The sequence below is a fragment of the Ranitomeya variabilis genome, chromosome 5 (assembly GCF_051348905.1).
Source record: "Ranitomeya variabilis isolate aRanVar5 chromosome 5, aRanVar5.hap1, whole genome shotgun sequence".
Lineage (NCBI taxonomy): Eukaryota > Metazoa > Chordata > Amphibia > Anura > Dendrobatidae > Ranitomeya > Ranitomeya variabilis.
Genome location: NC_135236.1, coordinates 663,514,074 through 663,540,345, shown reverse-complemented (window position 1 = coordinate 663,540,345; position 26,272 = coordinate 663,514,074). Strand labels below are relative to the sequence as shown.

Sequence of the window (26,272 nt, the reverse complement as noted above, 5' to 3'; positions counted from 1 at the left end):
TCGGTATCCCACATCATATTTTATTATATTCAATTTAACATATTTCAAGTGAATAAATACATGAACACAATACAAAAAAAAAACCGAGAAAACCCTCCCCAACATAAATAGCTCTGGAAATAAAGGTGGATCCAGACAGGAGCGGAGCTCTTCTTTGTGGGCTTCCATCAGGCACACAGGGTAATTATTAGTAATACATTACAGGTATTCAGATTCCATGGCTCTTTGGTATAAATTAGTAAAACACCAGCCCTGATATCATCTGTAGTTCCAGTATTAACAAGACAAAAAACCATTTGTAATGATTGCAGAAAAAAAAGCACATTTAAAAAGTATTTTAATTTTTTGTATTTTCACAAAACAGCGCCACTCCAGTGTATGGGCTGTGTCAGGTATTGCAGGGGGCAAAAAAACCCCATGGATTCTCATAAAATAAATACAAGTAAATACAACTCATTTTCAAGTAATTTCTTAGCAATAGACATGTCTGGGAGATTGGGTGACCACAAATACGGCCGGCCCGGATGTCCTAAATAATAAAAGGGGTTGCATAGGATTGGAAACACATCATGGCTCCTTTCTTCTACAAACAGCAGCGCGCTCTTCTATCAGGTGTCTCTGGCATTCAGCTCAGTTACACCGAAATGTGGTCGATCTCCAATACACACATGCGATTTTGGAAGAAACTAGCCATGGTTTTTTTTTTTTTTTTTTCATTAAGTACAAATCCCTTTAACGGGTAGCAAGTTTGTCATCCATGTACTAATGTGGCCATCCACCACCTGTATTTTCTCATAGTTTTGTTTAGTATAATAGAGTCTACCAATGAGCAGGATAGCACAATTCATGTAAAGGATTAATCTCTACCAAAAGCGGAGTCCCTTTGTATATACATTACTGATCCTGAGTTACATCCAGCAGAATAGTGAGTGCAGCTCTGGAGTATAATACAGGATGTAACTCAGGATCAGTAATGTAATGTATGTACACAGTGACTGCACCAGCAGAATAGTGAGTGCAGCTCTGGAGTATAATACAGGATGTAACTCAGGATCAGTAATGTAATGTATGTACACAGGGACTGCACCAGCAGAATAGTGAGTGCAGCTCTGGAGTATAATACAGCATGTAACTCAGGATCAGTAATGTAATGTATGTACACAGTGACTGCACCAGCAGAATAGTGAGTGCAGCTCTGGAGTATAATACAGGATGTAACTCAGGATCAGTAATGTAATGTATGTACACAGGGACTGCACCAGCAGAATAGTGAGTGCAGCTCTGGAGTATAATACAGGATGTAACTCAGGATCAATAATGTAATGTATGTACACAGTGACTGCACCAGCAGAATAGTGAGTGCAGCTCTGGGATATAATACAGGATGTAACTCAGGATCAGTAATGTATTGTATGTACACAGTGACTGCACCAGCAGAATAGTGAGTGCAGCTCTGGGGTATAATACAGGATGTAACTCAGGATCAATAATGTAATGTATGTACACAGTGACCGCACCAGCAGAATAGTGAGTGCAGCTCTGGGGTATAATACAGGATGTAACTCAGGATCAGTAATGTAATGTATGTACACAGTGACTGCACCAGCAGAATAGTGAGTGCAGCTCTGGAGCATAATACAGGATGTAACTCAGGATCAGTAATGTAATGTATGTACACAGTGACTGCACCAGCAGAATAGTGAGTGCAGCTCTGGAGCATAATACAGGATGTAACTCAGGATCAGTAATGTAATGTATGTACACAGTGACTGCACCAGCAGAATAGTGAGTGCAGCTCTGGAGTATAATACAGGATGTAACTCAGGATCAGTAATGTATATACAAATTAACTCCGCTTTACAAATAGATCATTTCTTTATGGCCATAGATCAGCATTTATGTAATCATTCGAATTTACATATCAATATATTAAACCAGTGTAAACAGACATTGTTCAATAAAGCTTCCAGTAAAGTCTGAAAACAGACTGCGACCTCACATTTGGATACAGCTGCCTGAAAACAACAATACCATACGCTGTCAGAAACTAATGCTGGAGAGAAACAAAACTACATATACCATCATTTAAAAAAAAAAAAAGGAGGCAAAACATTGACCATATAATGATGCTATTGCTTAAGGAGACAATTCATTTCGGTCAGGCTGATCGACACCATGCGGATCGGCTGGTTAATAGAATGGTGGGATTCCGACACAGCGCCATAGAATTTGTAGTGGCTGCGCTTGGTATTACAGTTTCATTTACTGGCGTTACAATATCAGGCACAGCAAATAGTTAAATTATGGAGCATCAGCGATCACTCAATGAGATGATCAGGCAAACTTGAATCTAGTTTGAAAAAAAAAAAAAAAAAAATGTAGTTTTATATTTCAAATTCTTTTCTTTGAAGGAAAGGAAATTAATGTCGGGCAGAGAATCTCGTCATTACCTGCGGATGTTACCAAGTTATACAAAGAATGTTGATGAATAATTCAGGGGCCGTGGACATTAATTTGACCTGAATGTCTCTGCCACTTTGACTGTGCAGCATTCAAGACGTCCGGATAAAAGGAGCAGACCGGCACGGAGAACTTCTACACAACCCGTCAGTATGGAGAAGAGGGTCATTTTCCATTTTAGGTACAAAAATGGGGCACTCACCACCGCACATTAAAATAATCTTTATCTGCGGTTCCAAACAGAGTTTGTGGAGACAATGTGGCCGACAGAGGTTTCGCAAGCAAGTTACGCTTCCTCTGAGCCTCAGAAGAAGCATGACTCCCATGCGAAACGGCGGTTATTAATCCCTACCCATATAGTTTAGGTGAGTGGGAGAACTACAGTTCCCAGCAGTGTGGATAGACTTCTGCCAGAAAAGGAAAAAAAAAAAAACCTACATAGAAAAAGTTTCAGATTTCTTGGGGAAAGGGGTAAAGATGAAAATTCTCAAGAGTGAAACCCGAAATAAGTGATCTAGTTATTGTATGTGATAGCTAAGAACGTGGAGTGAATCCTGAAAAAACACATTTACATTCAGTCAATAAAAAAAGAAAAAAAATATATAGTCTTTTCAGGGGGCAGTGTCTCATTCAATGTTCTTGTACTTTGTAAACAGATTGTATAACACTCTCATTGTAGACTTTAAGTCCAGATTTACGATGTCTGCAAAGAAGAAAAAAAATTTGATTATTATTTATACATTGGGGGTCTTAAAGGGGTTGTCTAGGACTTAAGGCATCAATTTCAGATAGGTATGTAAAAGTCAACCAACACCTTAATGATCAGCGTCCAGCAGCAATCTATAGCAAAAAACGGTCTACAGAGCGGGCACACCACAGCGCCGTACACAGTGTAGTGGCCGTTCTAAGGTATTGCAACTTAGATCCCATTCACTTCAATGGGAGCTGAACTACAGTACCTGAGAATGGCCACTACAGAGCATATGGCGCTGTGGTGTCTCGCTCTGTATACCATTTATTGTTGTGTGTGTGTACTGTAGGACAGGGCCGGTCCTCCAGAACAGGAGACTCTCTCTGTAACACAACAAAACATTGGATTTGCTACAGAGACAACCCTTTTAAAAGGACAAGAATGTGCACTTATTCTATCAATACACTATATATATATATATATATATATATATATATATATATATATATATATAGTATTTATATATTTACTTTATATTTCTTATATATATTACTTTTTAATATATATATATATATATATATAGAAATATAAAGTAAATATATAAAAAATACATTTTTATATTTAATTATATATATGTTAATATATTAAAAATATAAAGTTACGGTAATATAATTAGTTTTTATATATTTAAAAATATAAAGTGGATATAATAATATATTTTTTTATTTTATTTTTTATATATTAATATACATATTAAAACATATAAAGTAAATATTTAAAAATTATATTTTTTGCTTTATATATTTAAAAATATAAAGCGAATATAATATATATTTTTTTATTTTATTTTTTAAATATCAATATACATATTAAAACAAAGTAAATATTTAAAAATTATATTTTTTTATGTTTTATATATTTAAAAATATTAAGTGAATATAATTTTTTATTTTATTTTTTATATACATATTAAAACATATAAAGTAAATTATATATTAACTTTATATTTTTAAATATAGATGATTTTTTATTGATCTTTTTCCCCTCTATTTTCAAGACAATTTTTTTATATATTTTTTTTTTTCTATTAATTAAAAATCGGTACTCCTCTAAAGATTTCCCCTGACCACATGCTCTACTAGAAGAAATGGGAAGCTCCCATTGGGTCATGTCATTATACTACATGCATGGCATTCATCTGAATTTTCATGGTGTAATACCACAAGTCGCCAGCAGTGGCTGCTGTAGAGAAAGAGCTCAGCCAGACTAGGAGTCGATCAGCTGATCGCAGATTCTTTAAGGGATTTTTTTCTTTGAAAAAAACTGTTCTAATAGATTTTATTTTTATCCATTTGTCTCTGTGACGGACAACTCCCGCCCCAATGTCATCGCGACTTGGACAAAGTGAAGGTTATTGCAGGAATACTTATGTAACCCTGACAACAGATTGAACCGGTCGAATTGATGTAAATTTAGTATCTCAAGGGAAAGAAGTAAAAAAAAAAAAAAAAAAAAAGAAGAGGAAATGGAATTGTCAAGCTTTGCTGTGAAGAGCGAAGTCCATTATCACATTGATTTGTAATCCTCGCCACCTCGGGGCGACGTGCAACATCAGAATAATAACCCCAATTTACAGTCATTTTATTCCACGCCAGGAACAGAATACCGACAGATAAGCTCTGGCCTTGCAAATGAAGAAAGATCAAAAAACAACTGTCCTTGAGATTCTTAAAGGGGTTGTACAGGATAGAAAAAAAAATTATGTTTTTTTTTTTTTTAATGAACAATAGCGCCTCACCTGTCAGCAGGTCGTTTCTGGTACTGCAGGTCAGCTCCTTCGATTTCAATGGGACTGATCTGCAATACCACTCACAACCTGTCAACAGGGGTGGCGCTGTTTTGGAAGAAATCAGCCAATTTTTTCGTAATCCTATAAAAACACATCCAAAAGCTGGGGGAGAGGTAGCTTTCTGCAATGAGGCACACTTTTATTAGATGTAGGCAGAAAGACAGTTTTTCCAGACCATACTCATGTATGCACGATTTGAAAAGTGTGCATGTGTTCTGAATGGGAGGGGAAGAATTAGCCACCTGTAAATAAACGATTGGGCATATTAAAATTCGAGATGCCCAATCCTACTTTAGAAAAAGTAGACTGCCTGGACAGCCAAAATGGCTAGCACTGAGGGGCATAGCTATAGTACAGGTATTAGAAAATGGTACATAAGAGGGGGGGGGGGGGGATTATCGATAGCCCAGAAACTTAAAGGGGTATTCTCAAGTTTAAAAAGGTATTTCCCCATCCATCGTATTGGGGATACATTTCTGATTGCTGGGGGTCCAACCATTGGGACCGATCCCAAAAACTGGAGCTCTGAAGAGCACATCTGCTCCAGTCATTCATAAATCGGACCACTGGAGTTAGCCGGGGGTCCGACATCTGTAAGAATGAATGGAGCCGCAGTGCACATGATCGACCACCACTGAAGAGCCCCGGTTCTCGGGATCGGTCAGGCACCCATTGATTGGGTATTATCCCCTTTAAAGTCACCCCTCTGCATCCTATATTCTGGAATATTTCATAATTTGGCATGTATACTGTCTTATTTATATTAGCCGTAAAGAACTTTTCCGCTTGTAGTCATCCATACCTTCTGGTCTTGCTTTTGGCTTCTTGAGACCTCCATCTTCCATCAATTCAAAAGAAAAGATCACATTGTGGACCTGCAAGGAGAAACCCTCATTGTAACTACAAGATAAACAACAATACATGTCCAATCATGGCATGCACCTCAGAACATCTAGAGCCATAGATTCCGTCCACTAACAAAGTCAGGCCTTAGAGGGGATGTCCATTCTGCAACAATTATCACCTGACAGATGGCAAATGTATCACTGATTGTATCACCAGTCAGAGATTCCTGCTCTCCTGTCTCTAAGCAGCATATAGAGGATATTATATAGAAGTACTGAGCAGTTGTAGCTGTGAATCCAGCTCTGGAATGAGAAACACTTACTAGAAGGCAGTAAAAAAAAAAAAAATATTGCCCTAGCCACACTTATTTTGTCCCAATCCTGGAATACATCTGAGACATCTAGAGCCCTAGATTCCTTCTATTAACTAAGTCTCGCCTTAAAGGGGATGACCCTTTAGCAACAATTGTCACCCGACAGGTAGCAAATGTATCACCACTATCACAGGTCAGGAATTCCTGCTCTCTGGTCTCAATGTAGCACATAGTGGACATTATATACAAGTACAGAGCAGTTGTTGCTGTGAATCCAGCTTGGGGATGAGAAACACTTACTAGAAAGCAGTGAAAAAAAAATTATTTTTCTAGGTGCACTTATTTTGTTTCTCCTCTCTATATAGTATTCTATAGGCAGCTATAATCTGACCCCTCAGTGATTTTCAAAGTGAATGATGAACTTAAAGGCAGAGGGAATGAAGTGGCTCATAAGTGGAGAAAGCAGCAAAAGAAAAAAAAAAAACACACTTATAAAATAATATACCAAACACCCTAAACTGAAAAAAAGAAGACACTGGTGAAAAAAGTCACATTAATTAAAGATAAAGCTGTTATTTTCCTGCCAGCGCCGCTCGGCACGTACCATGATGTGTCGACTAGGTGGCAAAGTCTGAATGTCAAGTTAGACAAATTAAAATATCACCTTTTAATTTATGCAAGTTTGATGCAGAATTTTAAGCAAACAAAATTCAACAATTACGGGAAAATATTTCATTTACATGTATAATTTATTTTACATTTTTCTAAGAAGTGTTTTCAAAAGATGTGCACAGAAGGAGTCAAGGAAATTGGCCTTTTGGTACAAAACGTTTGACGGGTAATTACGAGCAATTTTGCTAAAATCTACCCTAAATTGCCTCTAAATTGTAGCCGCCATCCCTCCTGTCACATCTGTTATAGTTTAGAAGTGTAAGCCGCAGTTCTGGAGCATTTTAGAACTCTACGTTGTGACGACCCTATGTTGTTCCTAAATAGACAACTGGGTGTTACCAGATGGGGCGTGGCCTTTACGCACTGTCTAATCACTGCCCAGGAGGAGCAATAGAGGAACAGCAGAACTGATGGTTTCCAAAAAATAAAATCCAACAGAATTGTGAATGTGAACAATACAAGATAAGTCAGTTACCGTCCTTCTCTATATCCGGCTTACCTTCTGATCAAAGTCTTCAGGGGTCAAGAAGAAGTTGTGCAGTGGGACGAAATAGTTCTCCAGGAGTCCCATGAGGAGGACAAGGTAGACGCCATCGGCAAACTAGAGACAAAAAGTAACCCAGTGACGCGAATATATATTATTCATAAAAATGTTTACAATATTATATATATATATATATATATATATATATATATATATACACACACACACACTTAACATCACAATATGTGGTAACTCCAAGTGAATTACACTTCTTTCTGAGAAATCAACCTGTCCGGTTGTGAATCAATTTCTCCTGCTGTTGTGCATGAGGAACAGACGACAGGTAGAAATGATCGGCAATTAGCAAAACAACCCCTATAAAGGAGCGGTTCTGCAGGGGGTGACCACAGACAATTCATTTCTCTGTTCTCATCCTTTTTGGCTGTTTTGGTCACTTTTGAATTTTCATCATTGCTCTCACCCCCTAGAGATACAGTAGCATGAGGCGGTGTCAACTGTACAACCCACAGAAGATGCTCGAGTAGTGCAGCTCATCCAGGATGGCATATCAATGCAAGCTGTGGCAAGAAGGGTAGCGGTGCCTGTCAGTGTAGTGTCTAGAGCATGGAGCAGATACCAGGAGGTAGGTGTGTGTGTGTGTGTGTGTGTGTGTGTGTTTATACACACAATACATATACAGTACAGACCAAAAGTTTGAACACACCTCACTTCAAGATTTTTCTGTATTTTCATGACTATGAGAACTGTACATTCACACTGAAGGCATCAAAACTATGAAATAACACATGTGTAATTATATACTTAACAAAAAAGTGTGAAACAACTGAAATTATGTATTTTATTCTAGGTTCTTCAGAGTAGCCACCTTTTGCTTTGATGACTGCTTTGCACACTCTTGGCATTCTCTTGATGAGAGAATAGAGGTAGTCACCGGGAATGGTCTTCACTTCACAGGTGTGCCCTGTCAGGTTTAATAAGTGGGATTTCTTGCCTTATAAATGTGGTTGGGACCATCAGTTGTGTTGTGCAGAAGTCTGGTGGATACACAGCTGATAGTCTTACTGAATAGACTGTTAGAATTTGTATTATGGCAAGAAAAAAGCAGCTAAGTAAAGAAAAACGAGTGGCCATCATTACTTTAAGAAATGAAGGTCAGTCAGTCCGAAAAATTGGGAAAACTTTGAAAGTGTCCCCAAGTGCAGTGGCAAAAACCATCAAGCGCTACAAAGAAACTGGCTCACATGAGGACCGCCCCAGGAAAGGAAGACCAAGAGTCACCTCTGCTTCTGAGGATAAGTTTATCCGAGTCACCAGCCTCAGAAATCGCAGGTTAACAGCAGCTCAGATTAGAGACCAGGTCAATGCCACACAGAGTTCTAGCAGCAGACACATCTCCACAACAACTGTTAAGAGGAGACTTTGTGCAGCAGGCCTTCATGGTAAAATAGCTGCTAGGAAACCACTGCTAAGGACAGGCAACAAGCAGAAGAGACTTGTTTGGGCTAAAGAACACAAGGAATGGACATTAGACCAGTGCAAATCTGTGCTTTGGTCTGATGAGTCCAAATTTGAGATATTTGGTTCCAACCACCGTGTCTTTGTGCGACGCAGAAAAGGTGAATGGATGGACTCTACATGCCTGGTTCCCACCGTGAAGCATGGAGGAGGAGGTGTGATGGTGTGGGGGGGCTTTGCTGGTGACACTGTTGGGGATTTATTCAAAATTGAAGGCATACTGAACCAGCATGGCTGCCACAGCATCTTGCAGTGGCATGCTATTCCATCCGGTTTGCGTTTACTTGGACCATCATTTATTTTTCAACAGGACAATGACCCCAAACACACCTCCAGGCTGTGTAAGAGCTATTTGACCAAGAAGGAGAGTGATGGGGTGCTACGCCAGATGACCTGGCCTCCGCAGTCACCAGACCTGAACCCAATCGAGATGGTTTGGGGTGAGCTGGACCGCAGAGTGAAGGCAAAAGGGCCAACAAGTGCTAAGCATCTCTGGGAACTCCTTCAAGATTGTTGGAAGACCATTCCCGGTAAGTACCTCTTGAAGCTCATCAAGAGAATGCCAAGAGTGTGCAAAGCAGTCATCAAAGCAAAAGGTGGCTACTTTGAAGAACCTAGAATATAAGACATAATTTCAGTTGTTTCCACACTTTTTTTGTTACGTATATAATTCCACATGTGGTAATTCATAGATTTGATGCCTTCAGTGTGAATGTACAATTTTCATAGTCCTGAAAATACAGAAAAATCGTGAAATGAGAAGATGTGTCCAAACTTATGGTCTGCACTGTACGTATGTGTATATATATATATGCAAATTGCCTCTTCTGAGAAAAAGAGGACTTTACTCTATAGCGCCACCTATTGGAAGTAGCGATCCTACAAGTCACAATCAACCCTTTAACGAGTCGTGCAATATGACTTAGGATAGTAGGATCGCTACTTCCAATAGGTGGCGCTATAGAGTAAAGTCCTCTTTTTCTCAGAAGAGGCAATTTGCATATTTAAATTCCCAGAGGAGCATTGCACGGCGAATAAGCCTCCTTACCTTGACAAGCCAGAGATGGTATGTCACTCTCCATAAGGAGAAACGTTACCCTATATATATATATATATATATATATATATATATATATATATATATATAAATATATATATATACACATACATACATATATACATATATATATATATATATACACAGTATATAAACACACACACACACACAAACACACATCTCCTGGTGTCTGCTCCATGCTCTGGACACTACACTGACAGGCACCTCTACCCTTCTTGCCACAGCTTGCATTGATGTGCCATCCTGGATGAGCTGCACTACTCGAGCATCTTCTGTGGGTTGTACAGTTGACACCGCCTCATGCTACTGTATCTCTAGAGGGTGAGAGCAATGACGAAAATGCAAAAGTGACCAAAACAGCCAAAAAGGATGAGAACAGAGAAATTGTCTGTGGTCACCCCCTGGTGTGTCCAAACTTTTGGTCTGTACTGTATATATTAAATAAAATGTAAAATCTACTATATAATTGTCTAAGTGTCACTTCGGTCTGTCTGTCCGTCAGTCACGGATATTCATTGGTCGCGGCCTCTGTCTGTCATGGAAATCCAAGTGGCTGATTTGTCGCGGCAAAACGGCTACGACCAATCAGTGACGGGCAGAGTCCAGCGGCAAAATGGCCGCTCCTTCCTCGCCGCAGTCAATGCCCGCTCCATGCTCCCCTCCAGTCAGCGCTCACACAGGGTTAGTGGCAGCAGTAATGGACCGTGTTATGCCGTGGGTAACGCACCCAGTTACCACTGCTGTTAACCCTGTGTGACCAACTTTGTACTATTGATGCTGCCTATGCAGCATCAATAGCTAAAAGATCTAATGTTAAAAATAATTTAAAAAATAAAAAATCGTTATATATACTCACCGTCCGTTGGCCCCCAGATCATGAACAGGCCTTCCCCGCTCCTTGCGACGCTCCGGTGACCGCTCCATGCATTGCGGTCTCGCAAGATGATGACGTAGCGGTCTTGCGAGACCGCTACGTCATCATCCCGCGAGAACGCAATGCACTCTTGGGTCCAGAGCGCCCGAGGAGCGTCGGTAACTGCTTCGCTTGGATCCGGGGCCAACGGAAGGTGAGTATATAACCATTTTTTATTTTAATTCTTTTTTTTTTTTTTTTTTTTTTTTTTTAACAGGGATATGATGCCCACATTGCTATATACTGCGTGGGCTGTGCTATATACTCCGTGGGCTGTGCTATATACTCCGTGGGCTGTTATATACTATGTGGCCGGCCGCGAACAATCAGCGACAGGCGCAGTCCGGCCGCGAATTGGCGCGGGATTTGAACCACGCTTCACTAATCGGTCGCAGCCGGCCAAATCCTGTGTATTCAATGTATTATTCTAAAATCTTCATAAATAAACTACATACATATTCCAGAATACCCGATGCGTTAGAATCAGGCTACCATCTAGTATATACATATATAGTAAATAGAAATAAATTGTAAAAATAAAGCGAAATGTAAAATTATATATGTATATTTATATTTTGCATTTTATTTACTATATGTAAAAGATAAATATATACTTATAATTTTACATTTCACTTTATTTTTGCAATTTATTTATAGTTACTATATATGTATATATTTATATTTTATTTACTATATGTAAATGTAAAATATAAACATATACATATATACTAAATATAAATAAAATGTAAAATAAATACATTACAGACAGTATAGGGGAAAAAAGTAAATTAAAAAATTCTTCCTTTTTTTTTTACTTAAGTTCCCAGAGGACACGTGAACTCAGTCATCTGATTGCAATATTCAAATGCTGCAGTTGTAGATTGACAGCGGCATGTAATTGGTTAAAACAGCAGCGGTTGAAGCAGGCGGTGCAGTCGCTGCCATTAGCGGTGACCCCCGCCGTGTATGGTCGACTCCGGAGCCCACGTCATACTGCTAAGCCTGACTTGTGATGTACATCTACGCACGTGTCAGCAAGGGTTAAAGAGCACGGAATGTAAAGGAAGTGTCGGAATCTTTAAAGGGGCCTGTCCAGTTCTGCACAGAACCTGTGTACATGTGTGAACAGTCTCCGAGCCATGTTTTTTTATTTAATCCTGGACAACCCCTTTAAGTCCGCGCTCGGGGGCCGGAGCGGAGGGACGGTGACGGTACCTGTGTCTCCAGTTCAGTGACCTCCAGGTTCAGCTTGTTTAGATGTTTATTGACAAACGTGATCAGCGACTGCAAATAAAAGCGAAGACGTCACACGAGAGCGTCCACGACACCATCCGGACCGGCGTCAGGACCGCAGAGCACTCACCTTCTTGACGACACTCAGCTTATCGGGCGCGTGGTCGAAGAGGGTGTCGAACGCGTCGCGCTCTGGGAGGAGAGATACGGTTGCACACTATTAGAAAAAAAAATAAAAAAATAGGCTCGCCGTCTTTTAAAAACAGCACCACAACCGTCTACAGGATGGGTCTGGTATTGCACCTCAGTCCCATTTATTTCTATGGAGCTGAAGTGCGATACCAGACGCAACCTGTGGACAAGAGTGGCGCTGTTTATAGAAGAAAGTGGTCAGAGTTCTTGGTTTCCAAATCCCCCACTAGAGGGAGCCGGAGAGCTGACGGTAAACAGTGTTATTATTAAGCTCAATGCATTCCCTGTATACATCGCCCCCTTCACTACAGAGCGGCGGTCACGCATGAGCCCTGTCGGACCCCCTAAACCCATAGCAGTCTGTTATCGCTTCATTAACTTGAGAGAATTCATAACCCCCTGGATCTCTGGATCAGCGGGGGTCCCAGCATTCATAATCGATCATACATTTGTCACTGTGGATGACCCCTTTAAATAAATACTCTGTGCTGCGGTGGATCCTTACTTATTCCACCATCAGGCAGATTCTGGGAGTTGTAGTCTCTCAAAATAAGAATCCGGATGCAACACTGAGAAGGGCTTTAAATAGGATGGTACTTACCGAATTTCCCCATCATCATCCTAAAAAGAAAAAAAAAAAAAAAAGGACAAAAAAGTAAGAAAGTGAAAAAAAAGGACAAAAAAAAAGTAACAAAAAAAGTGAAAAAAAAAATAAAGTTTTTTTTTTTTCCTCTATAGCCACCACTAGCACCAGCCCTTCACCCCGTGTACCCCTGATGCCCAAAACTGGGAAATTGCATCTGTATTAATGGATCATTCCGGATAGAAGTGATCCACTGTGTCTGATCAGTACAGGGTCCGCGGGGGCGGGCATCACAGTCCCCATGTCAGTTTTCCTTTATGGGAGAGACTCCATTTGCATATATGTTCCCCATAAACAGTCAGGCTTTATTAACCACTCCGACTATGGCTGTGAACCACCTAAATGCTGCCGCCGATCTCTGTCGGTGCCCATGTGCAGCAATTCCCATTTCCTCCCCCCTATAGCACAATCACGAGGCACCAATGAGTCACCATTACAGCCGCAGGCTGCCAACGCCCCCCCATCGCTGCCACATTGGCTGCCACATTCAGACTAGACGTGTCCAGCTTCGCACAATACATTTGAATTGAGCGAGGCTGCGCACGTCTAGTCAGCATGTGATCGCATGTATGAAAAAAGAAAAAAAAGAAAGAAAAAAAAAAAAAAAAAAAATCACAAACTTGCGGTCACGCAAAAGCCAGAAGCAACCTGCAGATGTCACTCAACAGCTCGTTATTACGGAGCCTCGGCTGGCTAGAGATTAATTAAAAAGCAATTATATTTAATCATGTCTCAGTGGTTCCGCCATCTCCTATCAGGCCGTTAGTCACGGCAAGACCCGTATTATATATTTCTAAGAAGCGCGAATACTATATACAAGCAATGCGGTGTACGCTCCTGCTTACTGTACAAAAACAGCGCCACCCACGTCCACAGGTTGTATGTGGTATTGCAACTCAGCCCTATTCACTTCAATGGAGCTCATCTGCAATACCAGAGACAACCTGCGGACATGTGGTGGCGCTGTTTCTAGAAGAAAGCAGGTTTTTTTTCCTGGCATCCTGGTAGGCAGGCGTGCGGTCACTTTTGCGTAGCTCAGGGGTAATGTTTTTTGGCTACGGGTTCAGACAACAGCATGGCTTCTGGTACAGCGTGCAAGCGCGGCGTATATAGGAAGCGCTCACTCGGTCGTGGTCGTCAGTTCCTCGGTCACGTGGGTCGTCTGCAGGAGGCCTTCTCGTTTCTGAAAGGCAAGGACAGGAAATTCAGGGGAAGATTATAGCAAAAGTGATAAAAAAAAAAAAATGAAAAATAGGTTTGACATTGCCAATTTATAGCGCCACACTTGTTCACAGGACGTTTCTGGTATTGCAGCTCAGTGCCAATTAAGGCGAATGAAGCTGAGCTGCAATACTAGAAGCAACCTGTGGAAAGTAGTGGCGCTGCTTGGGGAAAGAAAGTAGTCATCCATTTACTTCTTTCATTGATCAAGGGGTAAAAAGAGCCAAAATTAGAGGTTCCGCTGTTATTTTATTTTTTTTTTTTTTGGGGGGGGGGGGGGGGGATGAAATTTTGCACCAGCTCTAAACTTGAACATCACACATGCAGGGCTTATTTCTAAAAAGGAAGCAGGGGTGCAACTATAGTGGTCCTGGAGCCTAGGGGGGCCCAGTAAGTAACCCTATACTAGTCAGGAGCCCTGGAAAGTAATGAATCTGTGAATTGACTATGACCGGCGAGAAAACAATTTGGACCCAAAAACCGCAAGGCATTACCAATCGAAAAACAATTTAAAAAGGAAAAAATAAATAAATCAGCTGTAGGAGCGCTGGGATCGGACTGAGGATTTGCCGCCTCGGGTGAAGGTTTTTAGGGTTAACCTCTGCCGCCATCTAGTGGCCATTTAGGAGAATTGTCTGTGCGCATTGAAATGATCAAAATTGACTTGTCACCTGATAAAATTTCACAAAAGCCGTGAACTAATGTATAATGGTATATGAAAGGGGAGGGGAAGGTAGGAGAAAAAAAAAAAATTATATAGAATTCTTACCTTTACCACCACTACCTGTACACACACATGTTCAGGTAGCCGTATAGGAGCTCGGAAATGAATGGCCAGGGCTACTAGAAGATGCAAAATGGCAACCAGGTTTTTTCCATGTATCGCTGGAGGTGAGGAATTGAAAAAGTACGTTATAATAATATATTACAAGTTCTCATTCTGTAATGAGCTGAGAATATAAAACTCCTCAAAGTAAAAAAAAAAAAATAAAAAAAAAATTTTTTTTTACATATACATATATATATATATATATATATATATATATATATATATATATATATATATATATATATATATATATATATATATATTTTTTTTTTATTATAGCCACCACCCACTGTGTGTAGTGCAGGCTCAGCTCCTGAGTTGGCTCCATACACCTGCACCCAACCCAAGTGTAATGACACAAATAACCCAATGGCTTGATTGGGCGGGGTGCAATGCTTCATTTCTCCTGTAGGGGGTGCTGCAGTTAAATTAAGGACACTGATCAACTTATTGTCAGGAGCCCCCTTTTAGCAAATAGATCCACTTACAATCGACGTTCCAGCGTATGGCCCACCCCTGCGGTCTCAGAAACTCCTGTATATCATCCAGGATGGTCTGAAGCTTCTGTTTTTGTCCGATCTCAGACTGTGTCACCTCAGCAACGCTCAGTTTTCGGTTTGCCAGCTTCTCTGAAAAAAACAATTTTTTTTCAATATTCATTATATATATTTTATTATTATATAATATATTTATATTTTATTAAGGACCCTCCGAGAATAGCGCCTCCCACTCTAGTGGTCCTGTCATGTACGTGCAGTATATAGACAGCCATTGGCTTTAAGTGGAAACTAAATCTATGTGTAATACTTCATTTTTCCTGTGGGGGAGCTGTAAAAAAAAAAAAAACGGAACACTTACTGAAGAGTTTCTCCAAAGATTGCAGCGCATTTCTTAGTTAAATAACCATTGAAAATAAAGTGAAAAAAAAATAAAAATCCCCCATCGTTCCCACATTAATGATATAAGTTGGTTAAGCTCCGCATGGATTTATGAAGCGCAGCGGTGAATTCTGCAGATTTAGAAAGTAAATTAATTTGGACTTAACCTTTAAGGAGGGCAAAATGAACGGAGAAGTGTAATTAAAGACCATAATTCCATCCCATCCGACTAGATCGTTAAATCCCAGGTGTAGGAGGCAGGTCATTGAAATTAATTAAAGCTTCCGGAATGGAGAAAGCGTTCTACTCCCCCCCCCCCCCCCTTTTTGAAGGGGGGGGGGGTGCTGATTTTCTCCATTGGGTCTCGAGAAGTTATTGACTACAATGATTCTTAAAGGGATTTTCCATAACTAAAATATTGATGAGCTTTCCTTAGGAAAAGTCATCACATCAGGTCTGTGGGGGTCCGATACCCCCAGTAATCCGCTGTTAGATACCACAGCAGCCAGATGTATACAGAGTTCCATACACCGTATGTAGTGACCGGCCAAGCTGCTATTAAAGTGAATAGGATCGGAACAGCACTTCCCAAAAATGACCACTAGCTTACGGTACTGTGCCATTCTGGTTCTGTATCCGTGTACTGAAAATAAAATTTAAAAAAAAAATAAAAAAAATTGGGGGGTATGTTGGGTGGTCATGACTTCCTGATGGTCTAGGAGGGGGGAACTGTTATTCCAAAATAAGTTATGCAAATTAGCTCTCCTTCAGAAGAAAGAAGGCGGCGTCACTAGCGCCATATATTGGAAGTAGCAACCCTATAAAAGTCAGCGTTCGACCCCTTAATGAGCCTTGCTTTCCAGATGTGAGCAAAGACCAGGCTCTATACATAAAGTAATGTAACTGCAGTGTATGCTGGTATTATGTGAGCGCCATATTGCGGCATTTATTTAGCCACTGCTATAATATATGTGCAGTGCTTGATGGTGGCGGCACTGTATAGCAGTATTATTTAAACAACTGGAACAGAAATTTGTCCCATGGTACATGGCTCCACAGGTGAAAATCCAACACTTTCTAGGGACACTTTTCTGCCCGCTAGCTCCCATTCTTTGCAGCAGCCATAAAGCGCGCACACCCCGCTGTACCCATCTACGCAGGCAGTTTATAATATTAGTCACCTAGGAGCTTCTGTAAGACCTGTCCGTCGTAAAAGTCTTCCTCCAGGTTCTTCACTATTATCCGCTCCTCTACAAGGACTTCATTAATCCAGTCTATTAGGACCTGCGGAGGCAGGAGGAAGTTATGGACGGTGCATAATCATTAAATAATAAAAAAAAAAAGTTAGTCCGCCATCACCCTTAAAGGGAAGCGGACCTGTCATTTCTGGTGACTGTACAGAATAGGCTGTGTATGTACATGAGGAATAACGCTGATATATCACTTGTCTCTTCCATATTTCAGTTGTCTCTGAGCTAGTGGGTAGAGACTAGCTATTATGATGTCTGTATACACTGCACACAAAGACAAGAGGGATTCCTGCTCTCCTGTCTCTATTTAGCACATGTTCAGGAGCAGCATGGAGGACATTATAGAGTAGTACTGAGCAGTGTAGCTGTGAATCCAGAAAGTAGCATCATGTAGGACATTATACATCAATACTGAGCAGTGTAGCTGGGAATCCAGATAGCAGCAGCATGGAGGGCATTATACAACAGTACTGACCAGTGTAGCTGTGAATCAAGATAGCATTAGCCTGGAGGACATTATATAGTAGTACTGAGCAGTGTAGGTGCGAATCCACATAGCAGCAGCATGCAGGACATTATACAGCAGTACAGAGCAGTGTAGCTGGGAATCCAGAAAGTAGCATCATGGAGGACATTACACACTAATACTGAGCAGTGTAGCTGTGAATTTAGATAGCAGCAGCCTGAAGGACATTATAGACTAATACTGAGCAGTGTAGATGAGAATCCATCTCCGGAGTGAGAAAGCACCCCAGAAAGTTACACTTGTCATTTCTGTTTTCTCTACCGATTTTAAATCCTTGAGCTCAAATAAGAAAACTTTATTAAAAATGGTAACCGTACGTTCAATTAACTTTTCAGAATAAGCTGTCCTGAGGAATAACTATTCCTAGACATTATATGACCTCTATCATGCATTTTCACAATTTTTATTTCCCTCTTAAAAGCCCAATCTCCTACTTTAGAATGGACTTGGAGCTGGGGGGGGGAAACTAGCTGCTTCGAGGTCTCCATTCAGAGAGGGATTCCTTCTTTTCATTGTTCGTAAGCACACAGGTAGAAGCAGCAGCATGGAGGAAGTTATACAGCAGTACTGAGCAGTGTGGATGAGAAAGCAGCTTTGTTGGAGAGGTAAGAGACTTGTTAGAAAGCTCAACAGCATCTTCCTGTGTCTCTCTCTGCTCCGCACTCCAGCACCCTACCCTTTTCATAGACTATATTAGAAGGAGTAACCTGATAGTCCATCTTGTCTTATAAATGGAGTTATGCTGTTTTTTTGTTTGCTTGTTTTTTTTTTGCAGAGTGGATAGTGAGCTGAGGAGGCAGCAGAGGGAAGGAGAAGTTTTTCATAATCACCTGTAATATTGATTTATGCAAAGTTTATTGAAAACACATTTAGTTAAAGGGTGTGTCCTGGATTAGAAAAAAAAATTGTCACTTTCTTCAAGGAACAGCGCCACATTGGTACACAGGTTGCATGTGGTATTGCAGTTCAACTCCAATTATGTAAATGAGGCTCAACTGCAATACCACAAATGACCTGCAGACAAGTGGGGTGCTATTAAAGAAAAACACACAGTATAAAGTTATATTGCTCTGACCTTTATAAGTTCCTTAAACTTTGCTTCTTCTTTGGAGTTTGGGTCGATCATGGTCCGCTCCTCATTCTCTTCTGTGCGTTCAGAAAGTAGAGAATCGGTCAGAGACATGACAGCAGCCTCGCCGTTAATAATAAGTCAGACGGATATAACAAGAAGGACACAAGACGCCCCTGGAAAATACTCATCAAGTGACTCTGAAGTCATTAAGTTCCATACTGGAATGTATCAGTCATTATAAACAAAAGATATAAAAAAAGAAAAGTAAAAAAATATATATATATATATTAAAGGGGTTCTCTCCTTAGGATAGGGGATGAGGGTGCTTGACTCCTGGAATTGTGCTTACTGCAACTCAGTCCCATTCAAGTTAATGGGATTGAGCTGTAGTACCAGATACGGCCACTATCAAAAGTGTGGCGCTGTGTTTAGCAAAAAATGAATGGAGTGCACGGTATTGCTATGGCTCATGCAGACAGGAGTAGGACCCCTAACGATTAAATATCAAAAATAGCTAATTATTGTGCATTATATTTTAAAAAAAGAAATAAAAAGAAATAAAAAAAATAAAATATATTTTCCTCTGGATATGCTTGAGATGGGAATATCCCTTTAAAAAAAAAAAAGCTGCCATTATGAATGATATTGAGGTAATACTGTACCGAGCAGGGTGTCCTCTGGGTGGATATCGATGGTGCTGGGTGACATTGGGGCGTTGATGGCGTTTCTGCCTTCATCCTGGAGATCGCTCACTAGGACAAAAAAAAATTAAAAATTGATATTTTAAAGGGATGTGGACTGGACAGATGTGTTCAGTTTGGGGACACGGACTTTGGGAGGAGGTGTATAGGAGTCCCATTACTTGTGATGACCATAAGGGCCACACTATGCCCTTGATGTATTAGGGAGGGGAGCCTCATGACTGCACCATATGGCGTCACAAAGTCCATAATCCGGATCCTATTGATCTAGCGACCTTACTCCGGAGCGTGGCATTGGCATTAATCCATTCCCAATCATTAACCTACACACCTGTCTTCTCCTCAGCGGCCTCCTTCCTGCGTTTCCTGCACAGGAGCCCGGACATGGTGGTCCCAGATTGGGGGTCAGCAGTGTAGAAGAAGAGGAGCGAGCAGTGGGCGCAGATTAGAGCCGGGTTATTTCTGACAGGGTGACGACGATGAGGTCTTGTCAGGAGCCGGACAGATTGGAGGGGTCTGGACAGCTGGCAGGAAAAGAGGAGCCGTCTCTCGCGGTGGGTGGGGGGCGACTAATGAGCGTTACAGGACGGGAATTTAGGAGAAATAATGGTATAAAAGCTGCAGCGGCGCTGGAGGGGCGTGCTGTGCCAGGAGCGGTGCCAGCTGCTATGCAGTATAATTAGCTCACTACGGAGATGCTGCCGTCGGTCGCCTGGCTGCAAACCACAAGCTCTGTCTACACAACCAGACTCGTGTGGAAGCGTCTTCCAAAATTATTCAACCCCCTAAAAAGCGACGTTAGTATTTTTACGCATATCGGTACATTTTACGTCATCGTAAACCCCCTTAGGCGCTACAGTCCACTGCAACTAAGCGGTCTAAAAACGGTACAAATCTAAGAGGGTCTCAACTGTGAGAGGTAGATCGTTAGATAGATCCCTAAACTCAACCAGTCCGTTTTTGGTGCTCCCACGCAGAAATAATGTCCTTTTGGCGTTCCCACACAGTGGCAAGGCTTAGAAGTCTCCTCACCTTGGCGTGCCAGGCAGGAGAAAGGTCAGCCCTTGCGGAACACAATGTAGGAACATCATCCATCACAAGGTGCAGAGAATGGTGGAGCAGGGAGCTGATGGGACGGGCGTCTCCCTGCTCCACCATCGAATCACACCGCACCCAACTCCTAAGGACACAAACCGCTGAAGTCAGGACATGCAGTCAGCCCCCCTAAATCCGGGAGAGGTGGGAGGTATGGAGTACTGTAGCAGTCAGGGGGCAAACAATGGCCATCACCAAGTTCCTAATGGCCACACTTGCCAATTTTGGGGGAAAATTCCTGGAATGCTCAACATCAAGTCGTGAAGTTCGGGGTCTGTAATCAGGAGAAGGGTTATGGCCGACATGGGGACAATATCACTTAAACAATCTGCTGAAGTGGGTCACAGCACTCCTCAGCTTTACAGGGAGGGGGCGGAGAGGCGCAGATATAAAAACTGTCTAATAGTCAATGTTATTTAATCTAATTTTTTTTGGATTCTGATGTCCTGCGTTAGTAGCATTAGACTGGAGAAAAACTCCAGTAACGCCCCCTAGTGAGCACAATCTAAGACAAAAAGTTCCATAAAGTTTTGAAGAGAAAAAAAGACAAAGAATAAAAAAAAAAAAAAAAAAGAAGAAAAGGGAGAAAAAAAAGAAAAAAGGTTAATATTGAAGAACTTTCCACCCGATCTAAGACAGCAGCAGAAGATTCGGTGCCAGTTTTGTGTTCTGGGAACGGTCACATAAGTATCAGGGAGAAAGCCCTATAGGCAGCCTAAACTGGCAGATAACAGAGAATAACAGCTCGTACTGCCACTGAGTAGAGTCATGCTTTCAGTGTGCCATTTCTGAGGAAAACTAACTGACCACAAAACTGAGCCCCAAGCCCTGAAGTTCATGAGACACAATGTGACTCACATGTGATGCAAATAAGTGACCCACCCGGGGCGTCTGCTGCTACCTGTAGTGCATCTGAGGAACAGCAGAGGGCGCACACATATTATACACACAACTTCAGAACTACTGGGGCTTCCACTTAAATACTCTGTGCTGCTGACAACAGTCAGTGTGTCTCCATCTACCTCCTGACTCCCATACAGTCATACATTGACCCTCCATCACAAAGGACACTTTACTGCTTCTATATCAACACACTCCTCTCCTGAAATACTCTGTGCTGCTGCCTAAAAGCTTCTCCATTTCATCTAACAAAAAGAAAACTTTCATCTTACTTTTTTTCTGAGACGATTCAGCCCGAAGTGACCGTTTTTTTAACTTCTATGGTATTTATATAGCATAACAGCGACCAAAGTAAAGTAAATGACGTAGCCCTGCTGCTTCCTGCAGATAGCCGCATATCACCCCAGAGAGGAAAAAATATATATATATATATTTTTTTTTTAAATGGCCGTTTAATTTAAAAGGGGCACTGCGCCTATAAGAGAGACTGATGTATATAAAAAAAGAAACCTCTAATATTGGTCACAGAGTTATAGAAATATCTACGGCTCATTTTTATAGGCTCATTCCCACTGATTTACCCGGACACGTGCACCCTCGGCCGGACTGAGCGTGCATATGTTCTGAATAGGAAAAGGATCGGGTGATGTCATTCAACTTTCCTCCCCATCAGTCAGGAAGCCCCCCGTACACCTGCTGAAGTCGACGGGTTCGATTGACTTTGCTATAATGTCTCCTTACTAGATCGAATGGCTGGTAACAGAAAACAATAGATTGCATTCGGCCCATGTAGGCGACACCTGGCTGTTTACATGGGATATTACGTTATATATTAGATATAGCAGTGTTAGGTCCTCTGTGCCAAGTGGTTATGTATGGAGCACTCTATATACCGCCATATGGTGTCATTGCACTACAGTATTCTTTTTTTTTTTGGTATCTGCTGTAAAAGGGTTCTTCATTAGAACAGATAAGATGTGAACATTATTTTATGGCGCCCACTAATATACTAGTATGACAGGCTCTCCTCCTGCAATTGTTAGTGCCACCATCCTCACAAAGCGCACAGCGCTACGGTGCACAAAATGGCCACTTGTGGCGAAGCAAGTGACCTAATATGTCCATCAGACTCCTCCAATGAAGAAAAAAAAACCCTGCTATCCCGCGTGTAGAGTTACCACATTGGAGAAGGCCGAAGCATCTCCATCAGCGGCCATTTTGTGGACAATAGAGCTGTCCAGTCTGTGAGGAAGAAGGAGACCCTGTAACACTTCAATATTAGTATTTGGCATCAAATCATATGCCCCAACATGTATGTTTTATTAAAAATGAAGTGGACACAACCCTTTTAAAATTTGTGAGGTAAAGTGCGGCCCATAGCAGTCTATGGGCTCACAATTACACAATATGGCCGCCTACAGGAGGCCTTTATGTTCAAGCCTGTGCAAATGTATAGGATTTCTCCTCCCTGCCCCCAGGACGCACATTCCTCACACTGAAGTGCCGCCTCATACAAACACTGTGAAGGTTAATATGGCAGCCTAGTGTCACCACACAACAGGCTGTGACCCCATCACACAGGGGGGCCACTAAAATCAGCTGCTGGCAACCTTGACTGAAGGTACAGCGCCTCTAGAAGACATGTTATGTCTCATTTGTCAGCCTTCAGAACCATTTTTATTACTTTTTTAATAATAAATTATTATTACTTTAACCCCTTAATGCATTTTTTTCACTTTTGTATATTAGTTATTTTTCCGTCTATTTTTTTTATTTTTTTTTTGGACGAGTTGTCGTTTTGAATTTTACTTTTACACAAAATAAAACTCCAAATGAGGTAAAAAATTAGAAAAAAAAAATTCTGGTAAAAAAAAAAAAACTGGGCAAAAATATTGCAGGTCAGTAAGATGATGGTGATACCAAACGTCAGGGTTTTTGTTTGTGTTTATGCTTTAGTGGTAGAAATAAAAAACAAGATATTAAAAATTTGTAAAAAAAAAATTGGAAAAAAAATATGTCATCGTTAACCCCGTACATTTTGTTTGTTTTGTTTCTGTCCATAGAGGTGGGTGACGGCCTTTATTTTGAATGCTGAGCTGATGTTTTTATTGGTACATATGATGTTTTGATCACTTTTTATTGTATTTTTTTCTTCAATTTTAGCTTTTTTTTTTTTTTTGATCTATCAAACTTTTCTGGGGAGTCAGGATGACACCAAATGTTTTAATTTTTTATTTACTTTTTTTATGGGGGTTGATTTGAAGTTTTATATTTTTTAGTTTGATTTTTATAATTTTTGTTTTATTTTTTTTTAGTCCTTTTAGGGGACTTGAACTTGCGATCGCTTATGTACCGCTATACCATTGCATTATACAGGGAAATATCCTATTCTGAGGAGGACCAAAATGACAGCCAGATTGTAGGGGTACAAGGCAAATAGTCACTCTGTGGTGGGAAGGGTGATCAAAAACAATAAAAAATAAATAATAATAATAATAATAATAATAATAATAATAATAAGCCTGTAAAAGCCAAATGGAGCAAAATTTTATGAGACCCCCCCATTTTTTGGCCTAAATATATGCTTTTTAGAAAGAAAAATAAAAGTCCCCAGAAATGGACAATCCCTTTAAATGTTTCCCAATTGTATGCAGGGAGTGCCCTCTAGTGGTGGCTGCAGGTAGCCGGAATTGTGTCAATTTTTTGCTATGGTTGTGTAAAGCGGAGCCGGGGATTTGGGGGCTCAGTGTCAAGAAGGCTGAAGCTGAGATCCGTGAGGACCATTGGGGACGGATTCCCCTTGGACACGGCACGGAGGGGCTCTGCTTCCCATGCTGAGCAGTAGTAATATCATTAGCGCAGGGCATAAGAAGCTAATAAGACCACCGGTACGAGACATCACTGTGACCCCAAACTTTAGAGAAAGTTGGGTCCCCCAACGTTGGCCCCTTCAGTGCTGGGAGAACCAGGAGGATAAAGAACTTTCCGCTCCTTAATCCGCTGTCAGATCAGATCAGCCATGATCACGAATTCAGCGATAAGCCGGAGGGTGGCTAACTCTATCCTGACCGCCCAAAATGGGCGACGCCTGAAACGCCACTCCGTCCGCTCACCCATCGGCCAACACGACGCATTTCTCTGCGCTGGTCAGTCCCTTTAATTTAGCACTGGACAGAAATGAGTTTAAAGGGACTGATGAGTGTGGGACAGGAACGGGTTAAAGGGAACGATCAGTGCGGAACTGGATGGGAGTAAAAGGGATATTTAGTGTATGGCAAAACAGCAATGGGTTAAAGGGACTGACAAGTCTGGGAGCGGACAAGAAGGGGTTACACTTACCATTGACTCATTCATTGCTCACCTTACACTGATCAGGCCCTTTACTTTAACCCATTCCAGTCCAGCACTCCTCAACCTTTTAACCCATTCCTCTCCAGTCCAGCACCTTTCAGCCCCTTTAACCCATTCCTCTCCAGTCCCCAAACCCCTCAGTCCTTTTAACCAATTCCAGTCCCGCACCCCCCTCAATCCCTTTAACCCATTCCTCTCCAGTCCTGCATTCCCCCCTCAATCCCTTTAACCCATTCCTCTCCAGTCCCGCACCCCCTCGATCCCTTTAACCCATTCCTCTCCAGTCCCGCACCCCTCAATCCCTTTAACTCATTCCTCTCCAGTCCCGCACCCCTCAATCCCTTTAACCCATTCCTCTACAATACCACCCCCCCTCAATCCCTTTAACCCATTCCTCTCCAGTCCCGCACCCCTTAATCCTTTTAACCCATTCCAGCCCAGCACCCCTCAGTACCTTTAACCAATTCCTCTCCAGTCCCTCACCCTTCAGACCCTTTAACCCATTCTTCTTTGATGCTAGACTAGTCAGCTACATTAACCCATTCAGGCCTGGTTCTACACTAGTCATTCCCTTTAACCCATTCCTGTCTGGTCCCTCACAAGCCAGACCCTAAAACCCACTCTTATCCTGTCCGACACTAGTCATCCTTTTTAACCCATTCCTGCACTAGCCAGTCCTTTACACCCTTCCTCTCTTACCCTGCTAGTTGCCATTCCTGTAGCCCCCTCCATAAAACTCACCAGCCCTCCTACCCTTCCCTATCTCCCCCCAGAACAGACAGTTTCCCCCTTTGACACTTCCCTGCCTTGCATTTAGGTTGCAGACTAACATGATTTAACCCCTTCTCTCCCTCTCAAACACGGGCTGATTTAATACAGAGACCCCCTTCCTCTCACCTTCTCTGGCTTTCTTCTTCCTGACCAGTGTGCCCCCCAGTTTGCCCAGGAAGGACTCATCCTTCTTCATCCTTTGGCTCTGCAGGGTGGGAGACCTGGGGGTGGCTGACATGTTCCCCCTGTGTGAGAGTGAGGAGGGAGGATTGTCCTCATGTGATAAGAGGAGACAGGAAGAGGATGGGGTGGTGACCGCACTTATCAGCCTCCAACCACAGTGTGGAGGGGAGGGTCCGCAGCCACACACCACACAGGGCCAGGTGGGCAGTCTGTGTCTCTCCTGCCCCACCCCAGTGCAACAATGTAAGGGTATGTTTCCACGTTCAGGAAACGCTGCTTGTTTGACGCTGCGCAGCGCTGCAGCGCCAAACAAGCAGCGTCCAGATGTTCCAGCATAGTGGAGGGGATTTTATGAAATCCCGTCTCCACTATGCGTGGAAACCCGCACGCGGCGGCCCTGCGACTTCGGACATGCTGCGCGTCTTTTCAGATCGCAGCATGCCCGTACACCTTGCGGGGACGCAGCGTCCCCGCAAGGCATATCACAGGGCCCTATGGGACAGAGCGATCATCCCGGATGTGAAGAGTTAACACATCCGGCATGATCGCGTCCCAGAAAGGGGGCGGGGCTTAGCGCCGAGCGGC

The 26,272-nt window shown here is 41.8% G+C and overlaps 1 protein-coding gene across 2 annotated transcripts; it reads right to left on the bottom strand.

The window, feature by feature from the left end:
• Positions 1 to 25,906, bottom strand: PARVB (parvin beta). Of its 2 annotated transcripts, none has more exons than XM_077266603.1 (13): positions 25,631 to 25,906; positions 19,349 to 19,438; positions 18,690 to 18,760; positions 17,020 to 17,122; positions 15,449 to 15,589; positions 14,901 to 15,016; positions 14,035 to 14,093; positions 12,869 to 12,888; positions 12,206 to 12,267; positions 12,058 to 12,126; positions 7,331 to 7,432; positions 5,803 to 5,875; positions 1 to 3,163 (listed from the first exon to the last, which is right to left on the bottom strand). In XM_077266603.1, exons 1-13 carry the CDS (start codon positions 25,740 to 25,742, stop codon positions 3,087 to 3,089), a joined length of 1,095 nt encoding a protein of 364 aa, XP_077122718.1. In that variant the 5' UTR covers positions 25,743 to 25,906; the 3' UTR covers positions 1 to 3,086. The 2 variants fall into 2 exon arrangements, with proteins under 2 accessions (XP_077122718.1, XP_077122719.1); XM_077266604.1 differs by lacking the exon at positions 25,631 to 25,906 and adding an exon at positions 19,719 to 20,105 and having other exon boundaries at positions 2,393 to 3,163.
• Positions 25,907 to 26,272: the final 366 nt, after the last annotated feature.

What these genes read in the sequence shown, in the direction of transcription:
- PARVB (XM_077266603.1), bottom strand. Translation starts at nt 25,742, where the DNA reads ATGTCAGCCACCCCCAGGTCTCCCACCCTGCAGAGCCAAAGGATGAAG. An exon ending in GAACTGACGACCACGACCGA is followed by an intron (nt 12,889 to 14,034) that starts GTGAGCGCTTCC and finishes TTTTCTTTTTAG; the next exon opens with GATGATGATGGGGAAATTCG. An exon ending in AGCTGAGTGTCGTCAAGAAG is followed by an intron (nt 12,127 to 12,205) that starts GTGAGTGCTCTG and finishes TTTTATTTGCAG; the next exon opens with TCGCTGATCACGTTTGTCAA.